The sequence below is a fragment of the Mastomys coucha genome, unplaced genomic scaffold (genome assembly GCF_008632895.1).
Source record: "Mastomys coucha isolate ucsf_1 unplaced genomic scaffold, UCSF_Mcou_1 pScaffold16, whole genome shotgun sequence".
Taxonomy (NCBI): Eukaryota; Metazoa; Chordata; class Mammalia; order Rodentia; family Muridae; genus Mastomys; species Mastomys coucha.
The window spans coordinates 15,457,991-15,480,606 of NW_022196898.1; the positions used below are offsets into that span (position 1 = coordinate 15,457,991).

The 22,616-nt window shown below is 39.3% G+C and overlaps 1 protein-coding gene across 15 annotated transcripts in view; it reads left to right on the forward strand.

The window, feature by feature from the left end:
* Positions 1-2,378: 2,378 nt before the first annotated feature.
* The window catches only part of Lekr1 (leucine, glutamate and lysine rich 1), a 180,902-nt gene continuing 160,664 nt past the window's right edge, over positions 2,379-22,616 (forward strand). The window contains exons 1-4 of one of the 15 annotated variants that reach the window (XM_031374020.1): positions 2,385-2,463; positions 5,296-5,385; positions 9,510-9,606; positions 17,539-17,633. In XM_031374020.1, the coding sequence (XP_031229880.1) occupies positions 5,338-5,385; positions 9,510-9,606; positions 17,539-17,633 (240 nt within the window). In that variant the 5' untranslated portion in view covers positions 2,385-2,463; positions 5,296-5,337. Of the gene's footprint in view, positions 2,531-3,098; positions 4,551-5,295; positions 5,386-5,697; positions 5,785-9,509; positions 9,607-11,853; positions 12,062-17,538; positions 17,634-22,616 lie in introns of those variants that run through there. The other 14 variants (XM_031374025.1, XM_031374033.1, XM_031374031.1 and 11 more) reach the window with 14 other exon arrangements.

A 22,616-nucleotide genomic window follows, 5' to 3' on the forward strand; every position in this document is an offset into this window, starting at 1 on the left:
AAAAAAAAGAAGGGTCACAAAGAAGTTAAAAGGAATTTAAATTTAAATTTTCTTTTTAAAATGGTGGCTTATCCTTAAGTCACGGTAAAAAAGTGAAATGGCTGACTTACAGTGAGCTGACTGACCAGTATAGCTCAATAGTAAAGCACTTGCCTAGAACATGTAGGCTCTAGATTAATTCTGAAGCACAACACACATACACACACACACACATACACACACACACTCAGCCAACAAAGAATGAAAGGATAGTACAAAATTATATTCAATATGCCCTTACTATGGGAATATTTTAATTTTAGTTATAGAACAGGCAGCAACTGGATGGGGAAAGAAGGATGGGAAGAGAGAGGGGAAGAAGTTGAAATCAATAGATAATCAAGAGAAAAAAAATACCAACAAAGGACAGTCTTTGGAGTTGTCATTAAAAAAATACCTTTTTTTCAGTACTTGAAAGTCATATTTTGACCTGTGCTAACCTGCCAACTTTTTTTGAAAGTACACACACACACACACACACACACACACACACACACACACACATACACACACATATACCTCATCTTAGAGGACTAAAATAATTGTTTTGATATTGTATTTTAATTACAACACATCTCTCTCCCCACTCTCTTCAAATCCATGGCCTCTTTTTTCTCTATTCATCTCTTGTACATCCTGACTGCAACCTCTTTTCCTTCCATCCTTCCCAGCCCCTGGCCCCAATCTCCCCTCTCCCCCATATTCACTGCTCCTCCACTTCTCTTCAGGAAAGAGCAAGCCCTCCAGTGATAGCCACCAAACATGGCATAACAAGATGCAATTAGACTAGGCACAAACTGTCTTTCTTCTACCCAATTGTTCTTGGATTCAAACATACATTTGCATATACACATATATTTCCAAATACAACCTGCAGAATCCACATACTGTTTCTTGTACATATGTTTTCAGGGCTGACCATTTGGCATAGGATGGCCAATTGGAAATACATGTATTTCTGTTCTTTCTGAAGAGCTATCCTTTCTTTTGAAAGTCTACCACTATCTAATTGGATTTTATATAATGATGAAAACTTTCTGTAGGGGTGCCACTTGTGAACTGTCACACGTGAATTGTCACATGTGGCACCCCTACAGAAAGTTAGGCTTGTGGCTAATTAGCAATGGGGATTTAGGTTTGAGGGGCATTTACAATGGCAAGGAAAATGGACTCAAGGTGATGTGTAACGAGTAGGCATCGATGAAAGTGAATTATAGTGTTTCCACGGGATTTCACCCCATTTTCAGAGGGTTGCCTTCCCTTTTATATATAAGTGCTTGGTAAATAATATTATTGCCAAAACTGTAGTTATGTGCCCTATAACAATATTTTTGGTCAATAACAGACCAGTACACTGGCTATAAAATTCCTAATATCCAGTGATGTTGAAGTTATGGTAACATTTTGTGCAGTGTATAACTCGTGTTTGTGGTGACACTGTTGTAAGCCTTCTGTTTCTAGCCCTCTAGTATATATTTAATCATATACAGTACATAATACTAGTTACTCAATAGTAAATAACTGTTGCTAGTTTCTGTATTAACTATACCTTTCATGACTTAGGGAAGTATTCACTATTTTCATGCGGTTATTTTCATACTAGGTATCAACCAGCAGCTTCAATAGTTCTGCACTATTTCAAATTACCTGTTGATCTTTCTTCAGTGCCTTTTCTTCCTATTTATGCAAACTATTCTTTAACAGCAATTACTGTTCTTTTCTGCTAGGAAACCGCGTTTTCTTTAGTTCCTGGAGGATCAGGACTTTTGACTTCAGATAATCCTGAAAAAGGAGTGGACTACGAAGAAGACTAGTGGCCTGTGTTAGTCACCAAGCATCATCTCATCCTGCTTGCTTGTCTCGGAGCAGGTCATCAATATTTGTTTTATGAATAAAGTATGAATAAAGGGAAGTTGTCAGGGTGTAAAAACCAGAGGCCTTCCAAAATTTGAGTATGCAGTAGCACGTCTCATTAATACTTCATGAATTAAACCCTTCATCTTGACTTCTTTGGGGCCAGAAAGAAAATTTACGTAAGTCTTCCCCAGTCCATCTGCCCTCGCGGCAATGGCTGAGAACGTGCTATCATTCCATTTAAAAAGCATCTTTTCCTTCCGTTCTAGAGCAATGATTGCCCTGAAGTAGGCCACATGGCCACCCACTTCCCGCCTCTTCATCAGCCTCGGCTGCCCGTAGTCCCCGCCGGTTCCAGAACCGCGCGTAAATCCGCCCTCTCTTCCGACCCCCTACCACCTGCGCAGGCTTCCGCCTAGCTCGCTTTTGGGACAAATGATGCAAAGAAGCTCCGTTTCCGCGTCGGCGTGGGCTGTGACGTCACCGCGCCCTGACGTCAGACCAACGTGCAGCGCGGTCGCCCGGGAGACCAGGGAAGCCGTTTTACACCCTGCGGAGTCCCCCGGCTAGGTGAGGGTCATGGCCTTTCTCAGAGGACCGGGCCGGCGGGGACGCAGTTCCGGCGCAGAGGCCAGCGGTGCGGGACGGCGGGGCGGCGAGGGCCGGGAGGAGGAAGGCGGGAAGGCGGGACGGCCTGTCGGCGCCCCGGGCGAGGCCTGGGCCCGCGCGGTCGGGTCGGTCGGGCGGTTAGTTTTCGTGCAGTCCCTGGCGTGACCTCCCGCTCTCTTGCCCCGACCTGCCCTCTTGTGAATCACGCCCCGGGAATGGTACTTGAGGAAGGGCCTGGAAGCAGAACCCGAGTTAATGACCGGGTGTGACACCGGTGTAAGAGTCGGAAATGAACCACCAAGGACGTTTCTGCATTTAAGAACACACACGTCTATCTCGTGACCAGTGTCGCTGAGAAGGTTCGCAAACACGCACGTACCACTGTGCGTTTGCCAAGGACAGTTTCCACATATATAATGGGAAAGACCAAAAGGAACTTTGTTGGGTAACAAAAAAAAAAAAAAAAAAAAAAAAGAAAGAAAGAAAGAAAGAAAAAGAAAAAGAAAAAAGAAAATGAATGGGTAAATTAAAAATTACAAGTTTTCTCCTGCTAAAGAGCAAACAGCTCCACACTTCTTGAAAAGCAGAATTATCTGTGAATTCTACTATTCATTTCATGGGTAGTCACATCTTTATTAAGACCCAATGGGCTTTTCTAAAAGGCGTAGAAGCCATTTCCTTAAAATATAAGCATAACAAAAAATAAAAGTTAAAGTAGAACCCTTCTAGTCACCTTGGGAATTTTAGGTGCCCACCTCTTAGTTGTAACCATCAGCATGCATTGCTTAACAGAAAAGCAACTAGTTACTACAGATTGCACTCACAGTTTACATGGGTTTACAATAAAATGCTAAAGACCTCTTTATATGAGGACAAGTTACAAATGTTCTTGGGATGAATCCAATGAAAGTATCTTGGCTGTATGAGAAGAATGAGATCCCTAATCTTGTTACATGTCCTCTGCTTGATGTGTGTTGAAATCAGTTTCTCCTCCACTCCTGTTTTGGAGGTCCTTCTAATTAACCAGGGTGCTATTTTTAATTTTTCATCATAGCTTGCCACTTCTGGTGATCTAGTCATACATTGGAGTAGTCACAGCGAAGGCATTAAATAATAAGTGTCCCACTGGTACCTTGAATTTATACGTTATTTGGGTCCATGCTTGCTAATACTTTTGTGGATGGTCCTTTACGAGGAGATATAGTTGGTTATTTAAGGGAAAAATATTCCTATGGAGCCAAAGATACTATCATTTCCATTAACCAGTGATGGCTTAACTGAAGAGAATGAGCCTTCTGGTTTCGTGCCATGTGACTATGACTATCAGGTTATGTACTTGTTCACTTGGACCCATGTCCACATAATTAACTTCACTCCCATGGTTGACCTCAGTTAACATTACCAAACACACATGTGGGAAGACAGCTCATTAGTTTTGTTTGTTTTAAATAGTAGCTTATTGAAATGAGGGATATTTTAGGCTACCACAGGATTGAGGAATCTCTCCTCCACTGATGGTTACATTGTTTACAAAAATAACACCAGCATTATTTTTTTCCTTCAGTCTCTTGCCCTAACTTAACTCAGTCTCAGGAAGCTTTTGCTGACTTCCCATCCCCCACCTGAAAGATAGGTCATTATCCTTTCTTGACTCCTACATTGCTTGTGTTTATCAGTCATTGGCCTTAGACCATCTCTTCTGCTATGGAACCTGTGTTTCTGTCCCTTGAATCGGCTGCGCCACTCTACCATTCCGGCCTTGACACTTGACATCTTCTATGCACAAGTGTGTGTGTGAATGCATGTGTGTATTCATGTTTACAGGCACACCTGTGTATGCATGTTTATGTATGTGTGAAGACTGGAGTTTGATGCTGAGCGACTTCATCACTCTACCTTACAGGGTCTCTCACCTGAGTTCTGAACTGGTCAGTCAGTTCAGTGAGTCCAGTCACCCAGCTTGCTTCTAGGATCTCTGTATCTGCCTGCCAAGGCTGGTATTTTCTGCATTTATGGGTGCTGGAATTACACAGCATGGACTTTAATCAGTAAGCCATCTTTCTTAGTCCCCTTTACTCTTTCCATGGACAGATAGATAGACTCTTCATTGATAAGATTGGATTGGGTATTCTTTGTCCAATTTGGGAAAAATTTGAAGGAAGAAAATAATGTCTCTGTTGTCTGTGGTTTCATGAGTGTAATAAAAAGTTTTATATTGAATCATTATTAGAAAATGAAAATCTGTTAAAAGTAAAATCTAGATGAATTTACATAGATATCCATCTCTGTTACAGTTGGAATGTTGTCTTTGATGCTTTGGTTGCTCTTCAGTTCAGTGCCTGTATATGGTAACTTAGTAACTCAAAATATTTTTTGTACTCTATAATTTAAACAATCCTTGATGGCACAAGCATTTTTTCTTATCCTGCTGAGCTATAATATGATACTATTTTGTATTGGTTTCTATAGTTTTTCAGAAAAATGTTACTTTACAATACTGAAATAAGTCTACTTAAAATCTTAGTTACTCTGTTGCAAAACAAATAATTAGTAAAGCACTATTGTTATTTTTACTATTAGTTTATAAATTTCTGAAAGAAAATAATATATATATTATTCTGTGTGAGTGGCTTAAAAACTAGCTGAGGAAACTTAAATTGTACCTTCTACTGTGGAAGAACAGCATCTACTGAAGTGCTTATTGCCAGTCGTGTCCAGATACTAAGAAAGTTTAAATCATTTGAATTTCCTTGTCATTATATGAATTCTGACTATTGCCATCAATGTCTTTAGATTCTTTCTCTGCAGTGCTCTCTCAGTACGTTTGGGGGAATTATGGATCGTCACATTCCCATGCATGACTTACCTGAAGAAATCCAAAAGGTATGATGTTGCTTTAGGAGGGTCTCAGCAATTAGCTCATTTTAAAGTACAGGAGAGCAAACTTAGAAAACTACAGTAGAACCAGAGATGAATCTGAGGTGGGAGAAGGAGTAACCACCCTGTAACGTTGACTGCACAGAATATGTAGTAAGACAGATGCAGAATCCCACTTCTGGCTTTAGAGTCCTAGTGGAAGCAGATCCTAGAATTGTTTATAATCTTTGTGATTTTTTTTTACGTAATGAATTTTCACATACATTAATTCTCATCAATCACTGTATCGGGTGCTGCTTTATTGTGTTTTTGTTTTAGATAGAATCTAATTGTGTAGCATAGGCCTGCAGGCCTGGAATTCACAACAATCTGCCTCCCTTTGCTTCCTGAGAGCTGGGATTAAAGGTGAGCACCACCATACCTGGTTTAGATACAATTTTAATGAGTTACCAATCTGTGTTGTCCTTTGTTCTATCCAGTTGGAAATTGTGGGTAGGCAAGGATATGCTTTTCCAGGATTCCTTAGTATTCTGAGTGTTGGTAGCAGGCAGGTGGGAACAAAAGCAGGTCGCACTCTGCAGTAGTCAGCTCTCAGGAAGGCCTCAAGTACCAGGGGCCTTAGCTTTAGAAGTGTTAGAACTCCTGTACAGGCTTAGAGTACCAAGACCCTTCAGTTCTTGTGTGGACCTATGGAGTTGGCATTCCTAAGCCCTAGCTAGACCTGGGGACTGTTTGAGGACCCCTGGCTCCAAAGAGGCTCTACTGTCTGAAACTCTTTGTGGCCAAGGCCTATAGTTCCTCTTACTGGTCCCTCACAGGCTTCTGTTCTTCAGCTTCCTGCCTCTTCTGTGCTTCCATGCTTCCTCTCATTTTCACCTTGGCCACTCTCTTGAATTATTCGGTTGCCTCTTGCTGCCGTGAGCCTCTTGTTGCTGTGAGCACAGCTTGAGTTGAGTTGCCACTGTCCACTTGGGAGGCTATGTGACCAGACTTTTGCTGCTACTCTGGGCACAGGCACAGTTTAGTGGCTCCACTCTGCAGCTTTACAGCTTAGATTGTTGACTGCCCAGCTCTGCTCTCGCCTCAGCTGTCAAGTGGCTGGCTGCTCTGCTACTTCTGTGGCTCAGTGTGCTCGCCTCTCAGCCATGTCTGTGGCTCACTGTTCTGGCTGCTCAGCCATGACTGCTGCAGTGGCTGAGCCACTGTCTCTGCTGTCGTGTTACAGCTTAGCCTGTGTTATCAAATGTGGGCAAGAAGTCACACAGGGAAGAAGCACAGTGTTATAGAAGGAGGGAGGAAACACGGAAGGGCATTTCCTTTCCGGCTCTCCTAGTGCGCATACAGCCAGTTTATATAGCCAGAGAAAAGGTGTTTACAGCCAGCCTCCTGGGCACCAAAAAAGACAATGCCCCCTTTGTGCCTGTCCTGAACAGTCAGTTCCCTAGCTAGGACACCATGGAAAATGCTCCCCTACTCTAGTCTAGGTAGGAATAGTTGCAGGGTCATCTGAAGTTTACTGAGGCCCGTAATAGCAGAAACTCTGATATGAACAGTTCCAAACAGTGCTGGCTGTGGCTGAGTCTTCAGGGACCAGAGCAGGAAGCTGTGATCGCTGTGTCATTTGCTCAGGGCCTCTCAGAAGTGTTCAAAATGGCAGAGGCTGACCTAGAATAGTGTAGCTGGCTATCTGACCAAAAGTCCTTTTAACTCAAGGCAGCCAGGGCAGCAAGGGACCATCCAACAGCTGCATCTAGAGAATCAAATGACCATTCTCCTAACAGCTTTGCTTATTTAATAAGAAAACATAAATTTAAAAATAAGAACTTACAATTAACACTGGCAGTGATTCCAATAGTACTTTAATAATACTTAGTGCCTGTATAACATCCCAAGGAGAAGTGAATCCCATTTCTCTCAATTGTACATGTAAAATTGTGTGTGTATTGTATATGTGCATTATGTGTATATATTGTATGTGTGTGCGTGTGTTTGGACCACAGCATTTGGGGGTCAGAGGATGACTGGTGGGAATTGGTTCTCTTCTTCTACCATGTGGGTCCCAGAGTTCAAACTCAGGTTGGCAGGCTTGGCAATGAGTATCTGAATTATCTTATCAGCTTTGATTTTATATTTATAATTTTTTTACTCTAGTTAACAAGCAATTTATAGCTTTTATACTACCCTCCGCTGTATTAATTTACATCTGTTTTCAGGTAAAGGCATTTCTTCTATATTTAGTTTTTCCAGTCCATACATTATAAATATAATAACTAAAAACCCCATCTCTTCAAAAATTAACATAAATTGTGAGTTACAGTTTTATGCTTTAGCTGTCCCTGTTGATGCAGCTTCTGTAGCAAATCTATTGTCAACTCCCCACCCTTTATCCTGCTAAGAATTAAATGTAGGACCTCAACGTGTCTGTAATTAAGCTGCATCCCCAGCCTTACAGTCAGCTCTTCATTAATAATAATTCATCACTCTTCACTGGAAACCATGGTCAGTTGTCAGCTGTGCTTTTGCCATTAGTCATGGCGTGGACTTGACGTGGTGCTGTTCTTGCTGCCCACCTTCCAGATTTATGGAAACTTTAAAGGAAGTATAGTTGCCAGAAGAGATCCTTTAAATCACTCCATGTCATTCTCTTTACCTCTAAAATTCACTGTAAAATGCTGAGCAAATAGGAAGCTCAACTATGCTGCTGCTTCAGAAATGGTACTTCCACGGGTTTGAAAAAAATTCAATGTCTTCACACATGAACTGTGTTCCTTTCATGAAATAGCTTGGCTGTAATAGAGGTTAGAGGAAACAGTAAAACAAAACAAAATACTAAAAGCAAAAAGCCCATATTTCAGATCTTAATTACTTGTCAGAAAAAAAAATTAAGTAACATTAAAAGTCTTTAAGACAGTGTTATGATTTAAGTTCCATAAGGCAGTGTCCAGGAGGCCAGAGAAATTGTTCAGCTGGTATAGGCACCAGCTGCCAAGCCTGATGCTCTCAGTTAGATCCCTGGGATCCATGATAGAAAGAGAGAACTGGCTCCTGCAAGCTGTCCTTTTGAGAATGAATCCTTGGATATTAGGTTTCATCAATGGTAGAGTTTTGTGCAGAAGGTCTGACTCTATAGAGTTGATTCCTGAAAGCCAAGTATTTCAATAGACTTAGAGTTACAGAGTGCTGTGGTTATGTTGGAGGGAGTTAGAAGGATGGCAGATGCTGTCCTGTCATTGCAGAGAAAGGGGACAGTAGGAGAGGGTCAGCGTCTAAACCCAGGGACGAGGATACTAGTTATAGTCCTGCCCTGCACAATGTGTAGAAGGTAAAGTATAACTTTGTGCTTTTTCTCAGACCTAAGTTCGATACACTTATAAAAAACATACTTTTATACCTTTTAATGTCTGGGGGGGGTTTGACTCTAAAGCACCTAAAATGTATATATATGTGTGGAATCCCCAAACTTAGGAAGTCTTTAAAAGTAAGTATTCGTCTTTCAAAACTTTACTTATATGTTATCTGCACTGTCTCCATTAGTTACCAGCTTGCATCATTCTATATAGAATCATGTTAAATATTTGAATATACATATTGAGCATCCCTGATTTGAAATGCAAAATGTTTCAAACGCTGGAAGAACCCAGTGCTTATATTATGCTATAAATGTAAATTTTACACTATGAATCTGTTTTATGCATACATTTACTAAGATAAATAGGATCACATTTATGCTAGGTAACAAAGGTAAAACATGAATGAAGATTGTATTAGATTTGGGTCTTAGCTCAGAGATCTCATTTTATATTTGCATATATTTCATTATATATGCATATATTCCAAAGTCTGAGAAAATCTGAACCCCTTGTGTTTGTAAGCACTTTATGTAAAGGATAATTATCATGAATAATTTGTAATTATAATAGTGACAGTTCAAATTAGAATCAATTCTTTTTTAAGATAGAGAAAAGAACATTTTTCATAATGGCTTAGAAAATGTGTTCCACTTTTTTGGGGAGGAAGAAAGACTGGAGGTGGATGAATCAGTGTTAGTGTACAGCGACTGCAATGTCTTTCAAAGCCTTTTTTTTTTTTCATTCTTTCTTGTCTTTTAACTTTTTTGTATTACTTTATAGGCTGGTCCTTCTTCCCAAAGATGCCCCTGCTGTGTTTCTTTATTTTCTTTTTTTGTATATAGGCAAGGAGGGCTTCTGCAGAAATCAGAGAGGAGAGGTGAGAGAACCCTTTCTTCTTTCTCTCTGTACTTTTGCTGTGTGATATGATAATGGATGTTCAATGTATTAAAATGTGAAAATGGCTGTGCTTCACTGTACCATTAATAGCAAAAGGAGCAGTAGTGGAGAAATGACAGTTGGAAGAAACTAAAAAGGAGGTGAGAGAGGAGACCATCAAAGGAAAGAATGGAGAAGAATGATGGATAATAAGCTGAAGTGAGAGTCTATTGCCTGCTCAGAGGCAAAGATTAAGTCGCCTTTCTTTTTGATCTCATCTCCTCAGGGAATCTTAGGGAAGCAGAAATAAGTAATCTTTGACTTTCATTTCCTGGTTCTTTTTGCTTTTTATCATAGTTTCTGGCTGAGCACATAGCACTTCTCAGACTTCCACTGCTAGAAGTGACAAGAGAATGTACAGGAGGCTCATGGGGCGTATATGTCCCTGTTGTTTTGCTGAACCCTACATTTTACTTCTGTGTGTACTTAACACTATCTCTGAGTCTGTTCTTTCTCTGGGCTGAGCAGATTCCTACCTGACTCTGGCCTCGGATAACCAGCAGTGTTGCTGGAAGCTTCATCCAGTCTTCTGCAAGTAGAACACAGCACAGTTCTGCATTCTTTCACGCTTACAGTTTAAATTGAAAACAGCACTTAGAGATCAGCAGTCCTAACTGTGTATCTCCTCCTCTCAGACGTGTCGACTCAGTTTAGAGACTTATGTCCTCTTGTTAGAAAAATAAAACAAATTTCTTTTGCTGTTTTTGCTAGGGAATATGAGTAGGTCAAAAAGAACAGCAACAAAGTAGTGGAAAGTCAGTTCCCACAGGCAGAGTTAATCCCTTGTTTTTAAAATGGTGACAAAATGAAGACATTGCATGACTTTAGCATCAGGAGATCTTGATTACCACCCAACACAAAGTAAAGGGAGCAGGGTTGTTTATTCTGTAAAGCAGAAGTGTCTGCAGGGCTGGGAGCACACTGTTCTGCTGGGTAGCAAGCCTTCCCAGCACCAACGGCTCGTTTTGTCCTGTTTCAGTAAAGTAATTTTAGTACTTTGGAACTTTGAAATTTATTCAGGATAACAGTTTTATATTTCCAAGCACAGGTTGTCACTGCCAGAAAAAATAAACTTAATTTCAGGTCGCTTTGGGCCACTGTGGCTAGGTTCAGATTTTGTATTGAGTTAGAGCAGAGAAAGAAAGAAAGTGGTCTCAGAAATGTTAGATTGAGCATTCTGAAAAGTGGTGTGTGTGTGTGTGTGTGTGTGTGTGTGTGTGTGTGTGTGTTGTATTGCAGCTTTGACACCTTATGATGCAAGCTGTGTAATTTATGGGAACATTATTTACTTAATGCTGTGATCCAAAGTATTTCATTAGTAAAAATATTTTGAAGGTAGGCAGTGGTGGCGCATGCCTTTAATCCCAGCACTTGGGAGGCAGAGGCAGGTGGATTTCTGAGTTCGAGGCCAGCCTGGTCTACAGAGTGAGTTCCAGGACAGCCAGGGCTACACAGAGAAACCTTGTCTCGAAAAAACCAAAAAAAAAGAAAAAAAAAAAAAAAGAAAAAAAATTTCTTTGAAGGCATGACATCTTGAAAAATGTTCATTTTTTGATTTGTGGTTAAAAAGTTCTTTTGCTGACTAGCTATAGAAGGGTATAGAGGCTCCTGGGGTCCTAGGAGAAAAGGAGCTATTGGAAGAAGTAGGCCTTGCCCTCATTTGGAGCTGGTCATAATGTGGCATGCATAATTTTTATACCACAAATCCAACATTTATTTATTTATTGCTCACTAAAATGTTTTTATATTGATCTGGTATTTTAATTTAAGTCAGATTTGTTTATTTTTATGGTTTGAAAGTTAAACTTGCGTGCAATTTTAAGAAGTAATATGGAGAGGTTTTATGGAGTAACATTTGGTAGGCTAAAGGATATAATCAGAAGATTGACACTTGATACAGTAAATTCAAGAGCAGTAATTCCTCACATTGTCTTTTAAAAACTGTACTCACCTTAACTTTCTCATTTCTCTTTCCTCCCTCCATGCCATGACTCCTGATCTTCAACAATTTTGTTATTTTAAGAATGTTATATAAATGGACATCACATATTATACAACATTTTGGGTGTTATTTTTATTAGGCAGTATTGCAGAATTTATTCAGGTTGTTTGTATCAAGAGTTTCCTCATTTTAATTAATTAATTCATTCATTAATTTTGTTTGTTTGTTTGTTTTTCAAGACAGAGTTTCTCTTTGTCACCCTAGCTATCCTGGAACTCACACAGACCCATCTGCCTCTGCCTCCTGAGTGCTGGGATTAAAGACATGTTCAACCACCCAGAGAGTTGCCTCACTTTTATTATTGGATCTATGCTTTGAATGTATCAGTTCATTTAATCAGTCACCTGTTGGATTGTATATGGACTGTTCCCAGTTCTTGGCTAGCACATACAAGGTATTTACATGAATATGTGTTTTTATTTCTATAATGTAGATACACAATGATGTGTGGTGGGTTTATTTTTTAAGAGATGATAAATTGTCTCTCAGATAGCTTTATGCTCTCACGTCAGTATACATGTGATTCACTTTTTCTACATCTTTACCAGCACTTGAAGATGTCAGTAGGAATAGTGATCCCACTGGAATTTTAATTTGTATTTTCTTAAAATCTAGTTCTAAAAATATAGAACATCTTTTCATGTGCTCATTTAGTATTTGGTTAATGTTAACTGTCAGTTTAATATACAATGTAGAATGACATGGGAGATGGACTTCTGAGCAAGACAAAGGGCATTATCTTGATTAAGTAGATGTGAGAAGAGCTTGTGGGTAGCACCATTCTCTCCCTGGGATCCTGGACTGCGTGGAGAAGGAGAGCTGACCAATAGTAGCATGCATTCAACACTCTCTGCTTCCTGATAATGGTTAAAATGTTACCGGCAGCTTCAAGATCCTGCCTCCTTAAAGTGCTTGACAGGATGCATTGTACTGTTGAACTTCAAGCCAGAATAAACTCTTCCTCCTTTAAGTTGCTTTCCTTAGACTATTTTACCATGTCAACAGAAGAAGAAATTTGTAGCATCTGTGTGTCTTTTTAGATCTAATGTCGTGTTCTTTACTCATCTTCTAATTATTGTTTGTAAATTGTTGAGTTTTCAGAATTCTTTATATACTTTAGCTAGTGGCCATCTATGTGGTCCAAAAATACTTTCCTGATGTGTAGCTTGTGATTCTAAATATTTTCACAGGTTTGGATTTTTTTTTCTTCTTCGAGACAGAGTTTCTCTGTGTAGCCCTGGCTGTCCTGGAACTCACTCTGTAGACCAGGTTGGCTTCGAACTTAGAAATCTGCCTGCCCCTGCCTCCCAAGTGCTGGGATTAAAGGTGTGCGCCACCACCGCCCGGCTTGGATTTTTTTTTTTTTTTTAAAGCAAAGATGTTTAATTCTGTTGAAGCCCAGGCTGTGAATATTCCCATTTCCAGATCATGCTTTTTATATCAAGTTGTGCTAGTGAGTTGTTATTGTTAACTCCACACACCCGAGAGTCACCTGAGAACATGGAACCTTGATTGAGAAATTTCCCAGAGAGGATTGACCTATAAGAGATCGACTTTAGGGGCTGGCGAGGTGTCTCACTGAGTAAGGGTACTGACTGCTCTTCCAAAGGTCCTGAGTTCAAATCCCAACAACCACATGGTGGCTCACAACCATCCGTAATGAGGTCTGATGACCTCTGCTGGTGCATCTGAAGTCAGCTACAGTGTACTTATGTATAATAATAAATAAATCTAAAAAAAAGAAAAAGAGAGAGATTGACTTTATTGATGATTGATGTCAGAGAACCCAGCCCACTCTGGGCAGCATCACAGCTAGGCAGGTGGGTCTGGGCAGCACCACAGCTAGGCAGGTGGGTCTGGGCTGTACAGAAAAGGAAGATGAAGCTAGAGGGTGGTGATGGTGGTATATACCTTTAATCCCAGCTGGAGGCAGAGAGGCAGAGAGGCAGGTGGATCTTGTGAGTTCAAGATTGGCTTGGTTTATAGAGCTACTTCTTAGGGTGCCAAGGCTACACAAAGAAACCCTGTCTCCAAAACAAACAAACAAACAAACAAACAAACAGAAAACCAACCAATCAACCAAAACCAAGATGAGTATAAGATGAGCCAAGGAAAGGAGCCAGTAAGCAGGATTTCTTCATGGTTTTGCCCTGACTGCGAAGTATAAACCTATAATAAACCCTTTCCCTACTAAGTTACTTTTGGTCAGCAACTGAAAGCAAACTAGAACAAAGTATAGGAACTCTTTTGTACTAGGTTATATACTGAAGATTTTCTACTGTTGGTTTTTTTTATCCACTTAACATTTTTATTTTATATTTAAGTCCATGATCCATTTTGAATATACTTTTGATTAACAGGAGGTTTAGATGAAGGGGTTGTGTGTGTGTGTGTGTGTGTTAACACAAGACTAGTCAGTTTACCTGTACCGTTTCTTGAGAAAGCTTTCTTGTCTTCATTGAGTTGTTTTCATGCTAACAAGTTGGCCTGCTTATGTGGCCTTTCTAGGTTCTTGTCCTATTCCATTAACCTCTGTTCTTCCTTTGCACAGACAGCACTGTGTTGATTAGTTAGTAGCACAACCATCTTTTCCATTCTTCTTCTGAAGGATTATTTTAGGTATTCTAGTTCCTTTGGTAGTCCATATAAATTTGAGAATAATCCTCTCTGCATTTGTAAAGTATCTTATTGGGATATTGCTTGGAATTGAATTATAACTATATATCAATTCAAAAGTCTGGTATTTTTAATGATTTTTTTTAAATTTAAAAGAAAGTTTTTTCATACAATATATTATGGTCACAGTTTCCTCTTGCTCATCTCCTTTCTGATCCTCTCAACCCTTTCCAAGTCCAAGTCCATGCCTTCTTTTTTTTTTTTTTTTTCTCTTAAGAAAACAGGCAAGGGCTGGTGAGATGGCTCAGCGGGTAAGAGCACTGACCGCTCTCCCGAAGGTCCTGAGTTCAAATCCCAGCAACCACATGGTGGCTTACAACCACCCGCAATGAGATCTGACTCCCTCTTCTGGGGCACCTGAAGACAGCTACAATGTATTTATGTATAATAATAAATAAATCTTTAAAAAAAAAAAAAAAAAAAAAAAAAAAAAAAAAAAAAAAAAAAAAAAAAAAAGAAGAAGAAGAAAAAGACAGTTAAAAGCACAACAAAATAAACAAGCTAATAAAAAGCATATAAAATGTGTGCATGTGCATGCATGTGTGCACACACACATACATATACACGCACCATAAAAACACAAAACTAGAAAACAGCATATACAAACAAATGATTCATAAGGTTTAAAAAGTGCCCAAACAAAGCAATGTGAGACCAAAAAAAAAAAAAAAAAAAACAAACTCCAAAAATATCTGAGTTCATTTTGTGTTGGTCATCTACTGCTGCGCATAGGACTCGCCCTGAAGTGTGCTTTGTCTACCCAGTGAGACTCACTTTTAGAAATGAATTTTTCTTTTGCAAGCAGTTGTCAATTGGAGATAGCTTCTTGGTCAGGGATGGGAGCTTGTGTCTACTTCATACTCTCAGTGTTGGAGCCCTATCTGGCTTGGACCTGTGTAGGCTCTGCACATGCTTCTGTAGTCTCTGTAAGTTCATATATACTTCATAAGTTCTGTTGTGTCTGGAAAACACTGTTTCCTTGGTACCATTTCCAGGTACTATAACCTGGATGTTATAGTCCTTCTTCCTCCTCTTCTGCAAGCATTTCTGATCCTTGAAGGGAGGGATTTGATGAGGACAGTCCATTTAGGACTGATTGCAAGGTTTCTCACTCTCTGCATACTATCTGGGTGTGGGTGTTTATATTTGTTCCCATCTATTGTAGGAGGAAGCTTCTCCTGATGATGGTGGAGTGAGACACTGATCCATGGGTATAACAGAATTTTGTTAGGAATATTTTCATTGCTGTTTTTCTTTAGCTGAACAGTAATATTTGATTTCTCTTAGGCCCGTGGCCTATCAGGGCTCATGCAGTTTTAGATGTGGGTTCCATCTTATGCAGTGGGCCTTATATCTAGTCAGATAGGGATATTATCTGGTTATTTCCACAGTGTTTGTGCCACTGTCATCACACCAAATAGCATGCAGACAGGTCATCACTGTAGATGCAGGATTTGTAGCTGGACTGGTTTTCACTCACCTTTCTCCTCTTTTATCATGCACACTACCTTCTAGTATCATGAACACTAGGTAGGCACCAGCAAAAAGATGGGTCCTGTTTCTTTCTTTTTTATTTTTAAAGATCTATTTATATGAGTACACTGTAGTTGTTTTCAGACACACTAGAAGAGGGCATCAGATTCCATTACAGATGGTTGTGAGCCACCATGTAGTTGCTGGGAATTGAACTCAGGACCTCTGGAAGAACAGTCAATACTTTTAACTACTGAGCCATCTCTCCAGCACTGGATCCTGTTTCTTAATACAGTGTGTTAGTGCGTGCCTTTTTATTGAGGGAATTGAAGCTATTGATATTGAGAGTTATCAGTGAACAGTTTATTGATTTCTGCTACTTTGTTGTATGGTATAGGTTCCATCCCACACCCATTTTGGTTTACTGATCTTAGATGGAATCTAATATAGACACCCTCACCCAGATAATGTGCAGAGAGTGAGAAGCCTTGCAATCAGTCTTCAGTGGGGCGTCTTCATCAAGTGGTTAACTTTTTGAGATTGAAGTTTTTTTTTTTCTGCTGGCTTCTATAGAGTTGGATTGCTAGATAGATACTGCTTAAATTTGATTTTATTGTGGAAATGTTTATTTTTTATCTATTTCTTTCTTTTTATCTATCTAGCTTGCTATCTATGATAGTTTTGCTAGGTATAGTAGTCTAGGCTGGTATCTATGGTCTCTTAGATTTTGTTGAATATTCATATAGGCTTTTCTGGCCCTTAAAGTCTCCATTGAGAAGTAGAGTGTTACTTTAACAGTTTTGTATGTTACTTGTAGCTTTTAATATTCTTTCTTTTTTCTGTACGTTTAGTGTCTTGCTTATTGTGTGTCATGGGTAATTTCTTTGCTGGTTCTGTTTGTTTTGTTTTCTGTATAATTGTATTTTCATAGGCTTCTTCTTTAGGTTAGGGACATTTTCTTCTATGATTTTGTTGAAAATATTTTTGGTGCCTTTGTCCTGGGTTTTTGCTCCTTCCTATATTCCTTTATTTGTATATTTGCCCTTTTATTTGTCTTAGATTTCCTGGATGTTTTGTGCCTGGATTTTATTTTTATTCATTTGTTTGTTTGTTTACTTGATTATTTTAGATTTAACATTATCTTTGGCTGAGGTATCCATTTCTAGTACCTTGTCTTTAATGCCTGAGATTCTTTCTTCCATGTTTTGTACTCTCTGTGGGTGAGGCTTACTTTTGAGTTTTCTGTTTGACTTCCTAAATTGTTCATTTCTAGTTTTATCTCAGTTTTAGTTTTCTTTAGTGATTCTGGTTCTTTGTTAAATTCTACTTTCATGTTTTGAATAGTTTTCATTATTTCATTCTATTGTGTTTTCATAGACTTCATTAAGGTATTTACTCATTTAAGGCCTCTTTAAGGTCCTTGAGCATACTCATAATTGCTATTTTGAAGTCCTTGTTTTGGAGTTCAGCTGTGTTGCATTTCTCAGGGCCTACTGTAGTAGGGTTACAGGGATCTAGTGCAGACATATTGTCCTGGCTGTTACTGTGTTTTTGCCCTTGGTGTCTAGGCATCTAAGGTTGGGATGATTGAGATAATTTTAGGTGTTGATGTCTAGTCTTGTCTTTGTTTGGTAGGTGTTCTGTTCCTTGATCTCTTTGCCCTCTGTGGATCTTAGGAAAGTGTGATAGATGTCAATTGCCTGGTAATGTGTGCTTCTGCAGGTCCATGGGTGGCAGAGAGAAAGAGAGATGAGCTGGGAGAAAAGGCTGAGAAGAACTTCAAGAAAGAGCTAAGGGGATCCTGTTCATACCTAGAGGTAGGGTCCTCTGGGAGCTGGAGGTGTAGTGTGACAATGAGATACTATAAATAGGTTATAGTAAGGTAAAGAATTGTCTGGCGAGCCAGGGATGAAAGGGCTAGGGGACTTTGGGCCTGAACCAAGAGTTGGGGTCTCCAGAGATGGGAGGAGGGGCATCTGTAAGCAGGTTATCATCATCAGGTTGAGGATGGGAATGGGTAGAAAGATGGTAAAGGAGGGGAGGAAGGATAGTGTTATTCACTTACCCCAGTTCCTGCCAGGTGTGACCACCGGGATCCTGTGGAACGTGTTTCTAGGTATCAGTAGGTGATGAAAAGTGGTGTGTGTGTGTGTGTGTCGGGGGGGTGGGTAGAGGCAGGGGGATGCGGGGGAAGCTAAGTCCTCTGTGGAGTCCCCAGGGAATGCAGGTAGGAGAGGCTCCAACAAGCAATTTGTACAGGGCTAGGTTGAGCTTGGAGAGATAATGGTGAGGGCAGGAAGGAGAATAGAGGTTCTCTGCCTAAGTCTGGGGTCCAGTGTGTCAGCTGGAGATCCTAGGTAGACAGTGTTTCTAGGTATATTTTATTTTAACTACTTTTGAGTCATTTACATAAACCCATGAGCACAGCATGTCTTTATAATTCCCATATAGCTCAGTATAGCTATGAATGTAGCCCAACACTTAACTGTAAAGTTACATAAAATGTTATGGAAAAAATTCCAGTTCTTTTTCTTTGTAAGTCAGTTGTGTATTTCTCAAATATAAACTTTGTAGAAGACCACTTTGTATGACAGTGTCAAAAGATTGGAGATCCATGTTAGTGCTTCAGTGTATTCAATCAGGATGTTGTGGTTTTCATCATGTAAATCCTGTCCATATTTTGAACAATATTTGATATGTGTGGCTCCCTTACTATGCTAGTCCTTCTAGCACTGTATTGAATAAAGACAATGAGAATGGACAGCTTTGTCTTCTCCTAGTCTAAGGGGCAAACACTCAGGCTTTCATCATTATCATCATCACCACCACTACCATCACCATCATCATCAAGTGTAATGCACTTGTGAGGTCCTTTTATACCTATGTTATGAAGTTAATTATAAAGCTGACTTAATAAAGAGGAGTGATTCCGATTGGTTTAGGAAATGGCCAGCTGGTTTGTCTGGCTAATGGTTGAAAAGGCCCACTGTCTTATCTCAAAAATTTTCTGCCAATTTGGCTGAAATTTACTATACACCCATGTTTTTTGATAAAGGCATTAACATTTTAATTCCATTTAGTTTATTTATTGTGTTTCATGGCAGTTGTGCATGTGGCATGGTATATGTGGAAGTAAGAGGACAGCTTTCAGTAGTAGTTGGTTCTTTCCTTCTACCATGTGGTCCTGGGAATAAAATTCAGATCTTCAAACTCTGCACCTGGAAAGGCATTAATATAAAACATATCTGAAAATGTTAATGTTTTGTATTGCTTATACCTTTGTCTAAAGTTTGTTCCTTTTCTTTAAATAAGCAAAAATAGGGACTAGTGAGATGGCTCAGCGTTTAAGAGCACTGACTGCTCTTCTGAAGGTCCTGAGTTCAAATCCCAGCAACCACATGGTGTCACAACCATCTGTAACGAGATCTGACGCCCTCTTCTGGAGTGTCTGAAGACAGCTACAGTATACTTTCACATAAATCTTAAAAAAAAAAAACAAAAAACAAGCAAAAATAGAAAGGGCAGTGTGTGTGATAGATTTAACAGAAAAAATAAAAGGAGGCCAAGCTTCTGGAGCAGGGAATGCTCCGTCAGGCAGCAGGAGGTGCTTCTGGAGTTAAGTATGGTCAGGAACGCCGACAAAGGCTTAGCGTAATTTACTTCTTAAAAGTTATCATGACTTTTATTAAATAACTATAATTTTAGGAGTACAAACATTACATTTATGGAGTTCGTTTATAGTGTATATTTTAGTTGGTTCTGTATCTGTTCACTATACTCTACTTGTTAATGCTTCCTCCAGCAGAAGAGGCAGAAACTTCCTGGTAATGATGGCCCTCCTGTCAGGAATGACAGCGTGATATTTTACTTTGAAAATAAAATGATAGAACACTGAGTTAGAAGAAGGAAGCACAAATTATTATTATTATTTTTTTAAGATTTATTTATTTATTATATGTAAGTATACTATAACTGTCTTCAGACACCCTAGAAGAGGGCATCATATCTCATTACGGATGGTTGTGAGCCACCATGTGGTTGCTGGGATTTGAACTCAGGACCTCCAGAAGAGCAGTCAGTGCTCTTAACCACTGAGCCATCTCTCCAGCCCCCTACAAATTATTATTTGCAACAAATAGATATCTGACTTTATTTGGATCCATAATTACAATATCTCATAACTTCTCCAGCTTCAGAGAAATGTCCCAAGCCATTAAGTCCACACAGACACTAAGAATTGAAAAAGCTATATCATTTCTGTTACAGTTTTGCCTATAGAAAACTATTTGTAATTGAACAAAACTGAGAATCTGTGTGCCATATATGTATTTAGTAGATAATTCAGGGATCCTGGTTATACTTGGCCTAATTTGGAAACCATTCTTTTAGGTCTGTTGTTATTTTATTATTTTGTTTCAAGATCACAATGACTATCACATTTTTCCTTGATGAACATTTAGAAAACCTCAAAAATGTACTGCTTTACTTATTTTAGCTTTTCACCTCTTGATTTTTTTTAAATGATGGGTGCTATTTACTTTAATATGTGAAGTTTATGATTTCTGTTTCATACAACCAGCTACAAATCTACTTTAACTATCAAGAATTTTTTTTTCTTTTTCTTTTTCTTTTCTTTTCTTTTTTTCTTTTTTGAGACAGGGTTTCTCTTTATAGTCCTGGCTGTCCTGGAACTCACTCTGTAGATCAGGCTGGCCTCGAACTTAGAAATCTGCCTGCCTCTGCCTCCCAAGTGCTGGGATTAAAGGCGTGCGCCATCACTGCCCGCAAGAATTTTCTTTAGAGTAGGAAAGGGCATTTTCCAGGAGTAGGGGAAGCTTGTGACAAGTGAACCAAGTTTAGGTATAAAATACCTTAGAGTAAGCAATAGAATGCTCTAATTAGTGAGAAGGAATCAAAACTCAAGATGAGCAAAGAGACTTTAAGGAAATACCTATCTGTTCTGAGTGAGCTCAGGTCTCTTGACTGGGTAGTGGAGCTTCCCAAGAGCTCATAGTATTCCCAGTGGGATTGCAGTCGCTGTTATCTCTGAGGACTGTTGAGGGGGTAATGTGTGAATGTTGTTCCATGTATGAACTGCTATTGGATAACTCCAGACAAGGCTTTAGAGTATATTATTAAAGTGTGGCTTTCAAGAGTTAGGGTTGGTTGGCTTGTTTGTTAACTTAGATGGGGTCACAGTGAATAGCCCTGGCTAATCTGGGAACTCTGTATGTAGAATAGGATGGTTTGAGAACCACCACTTGTGCCTTCTGACTGTTGGGATTAAAGATCTGTGCCATTGTACCCAGATAAAGGTATATTAGTGAAGGCTGTAATTCTTGGACTAATTTTATATTCACTAAGAAATAGCATATGATGCTTGCTATTTCATTTACATTTTTCTTTATTATACTACTTTATTTGTATATATATGCACCAGAATATATGTATCAATGTCAGAGAACAACGTACAGGAGCTGGTTCTTATCGCCCATGATGTAGATCCAGGGATTGACTTGAGCTGGTGAGGCTTGGCAGCAAACATCTTTACATGTTGCACTATCTTGCCCATTTCTCTTTTTAAAAAAGTTTTTAAAAATTGTATGCATATACAATTTATATGTACTATGCATTACATTTGTTTCTGATTTCCTTAGAGGTGAGAAGAGGGCCTTGGATCCTTTTGAACTAGAGTTAAAGATTGTTGTGGATCACCTTTTAGATGCTGAGAACTGAACCCAGGTCCTTGCAAGAGCAGCAAGTACTTTTAACTTCTGAGCCATCTTACAGCCCTCCTTTCATTTTTGTGTCTGTGGTTACGAGCTTTAGAAACTATTTTAGACATAGAACACATGAACTTTTAGGACAATGGCTGATAAAGTTTGTTTTTTCTATTATTAAAGTAGTGTGAATAACTTTAGGCTATTTGCAGGAGTAATTAGCAGTTTCATAATGAGATATATATGGGGAATAGTATCTAGTAAGTGCGACTAGTACCAAATAAGGTGAAGTGGTGTGTGAAGTTCCAGCCTTAACACATATTGAACATACATTTTATATGTGTGTATGTATGTAAGTATATACATATATATTTATATGTAGATTACATAAGCTATGTACTTACGACATTGACACTTGTGGTTCTGTCCTTGCATCTGAAAGCAAGTGCTCACAGAAAAGAATGGGAAATACTGGTTTCAAGGGCTAAGTAGTGTAAAGGAAAAAGTATAAAATGTCTGGGCAAAGATCCTGAGGTGTGCATAGGACATTCAGTTGTCAAGAGGGACTGAAGTGAGGAACTGGAAGGCCATCGGGTGTAGGACATGAGCTTTTCCCACTATTGTTTCTCTCTTTAGAGGCCTAATTTCTTATACTCAGCTTCTCTCTGTGTGTTTCATCCCAGTAATGTGGCTAACTCTGTACCACACACAGGATGCTTTACCTTTGTAGTTGCTAAAAACACTTAAGTGCCTCACTCTTCAACACTTTCAGAACTAGTTGGCTTATTGCTGTCTAGAGGTTGGTTCTTCTCGGTCCAATATCTAACTTGAGGCTATTAGTCAACCATGGGTATGGTGGATGGGTAGACAAAGTCACAGTACTAAATAGCAGTATGTACAAAGTTAAATAGGCATTAATTAACATGATAGTATAACATGAAATTGCTGAAATATGGAAGAGGGGTGCAGACTCAGGTTCTACTAGAAAGTATTGCTAATATTGTGGCTAATAGCATGCTTAAGTCTTTCTTGTTCTGTTCTCTATTAATGGACAGACTGAGCCATTCAGTTCTAGACATC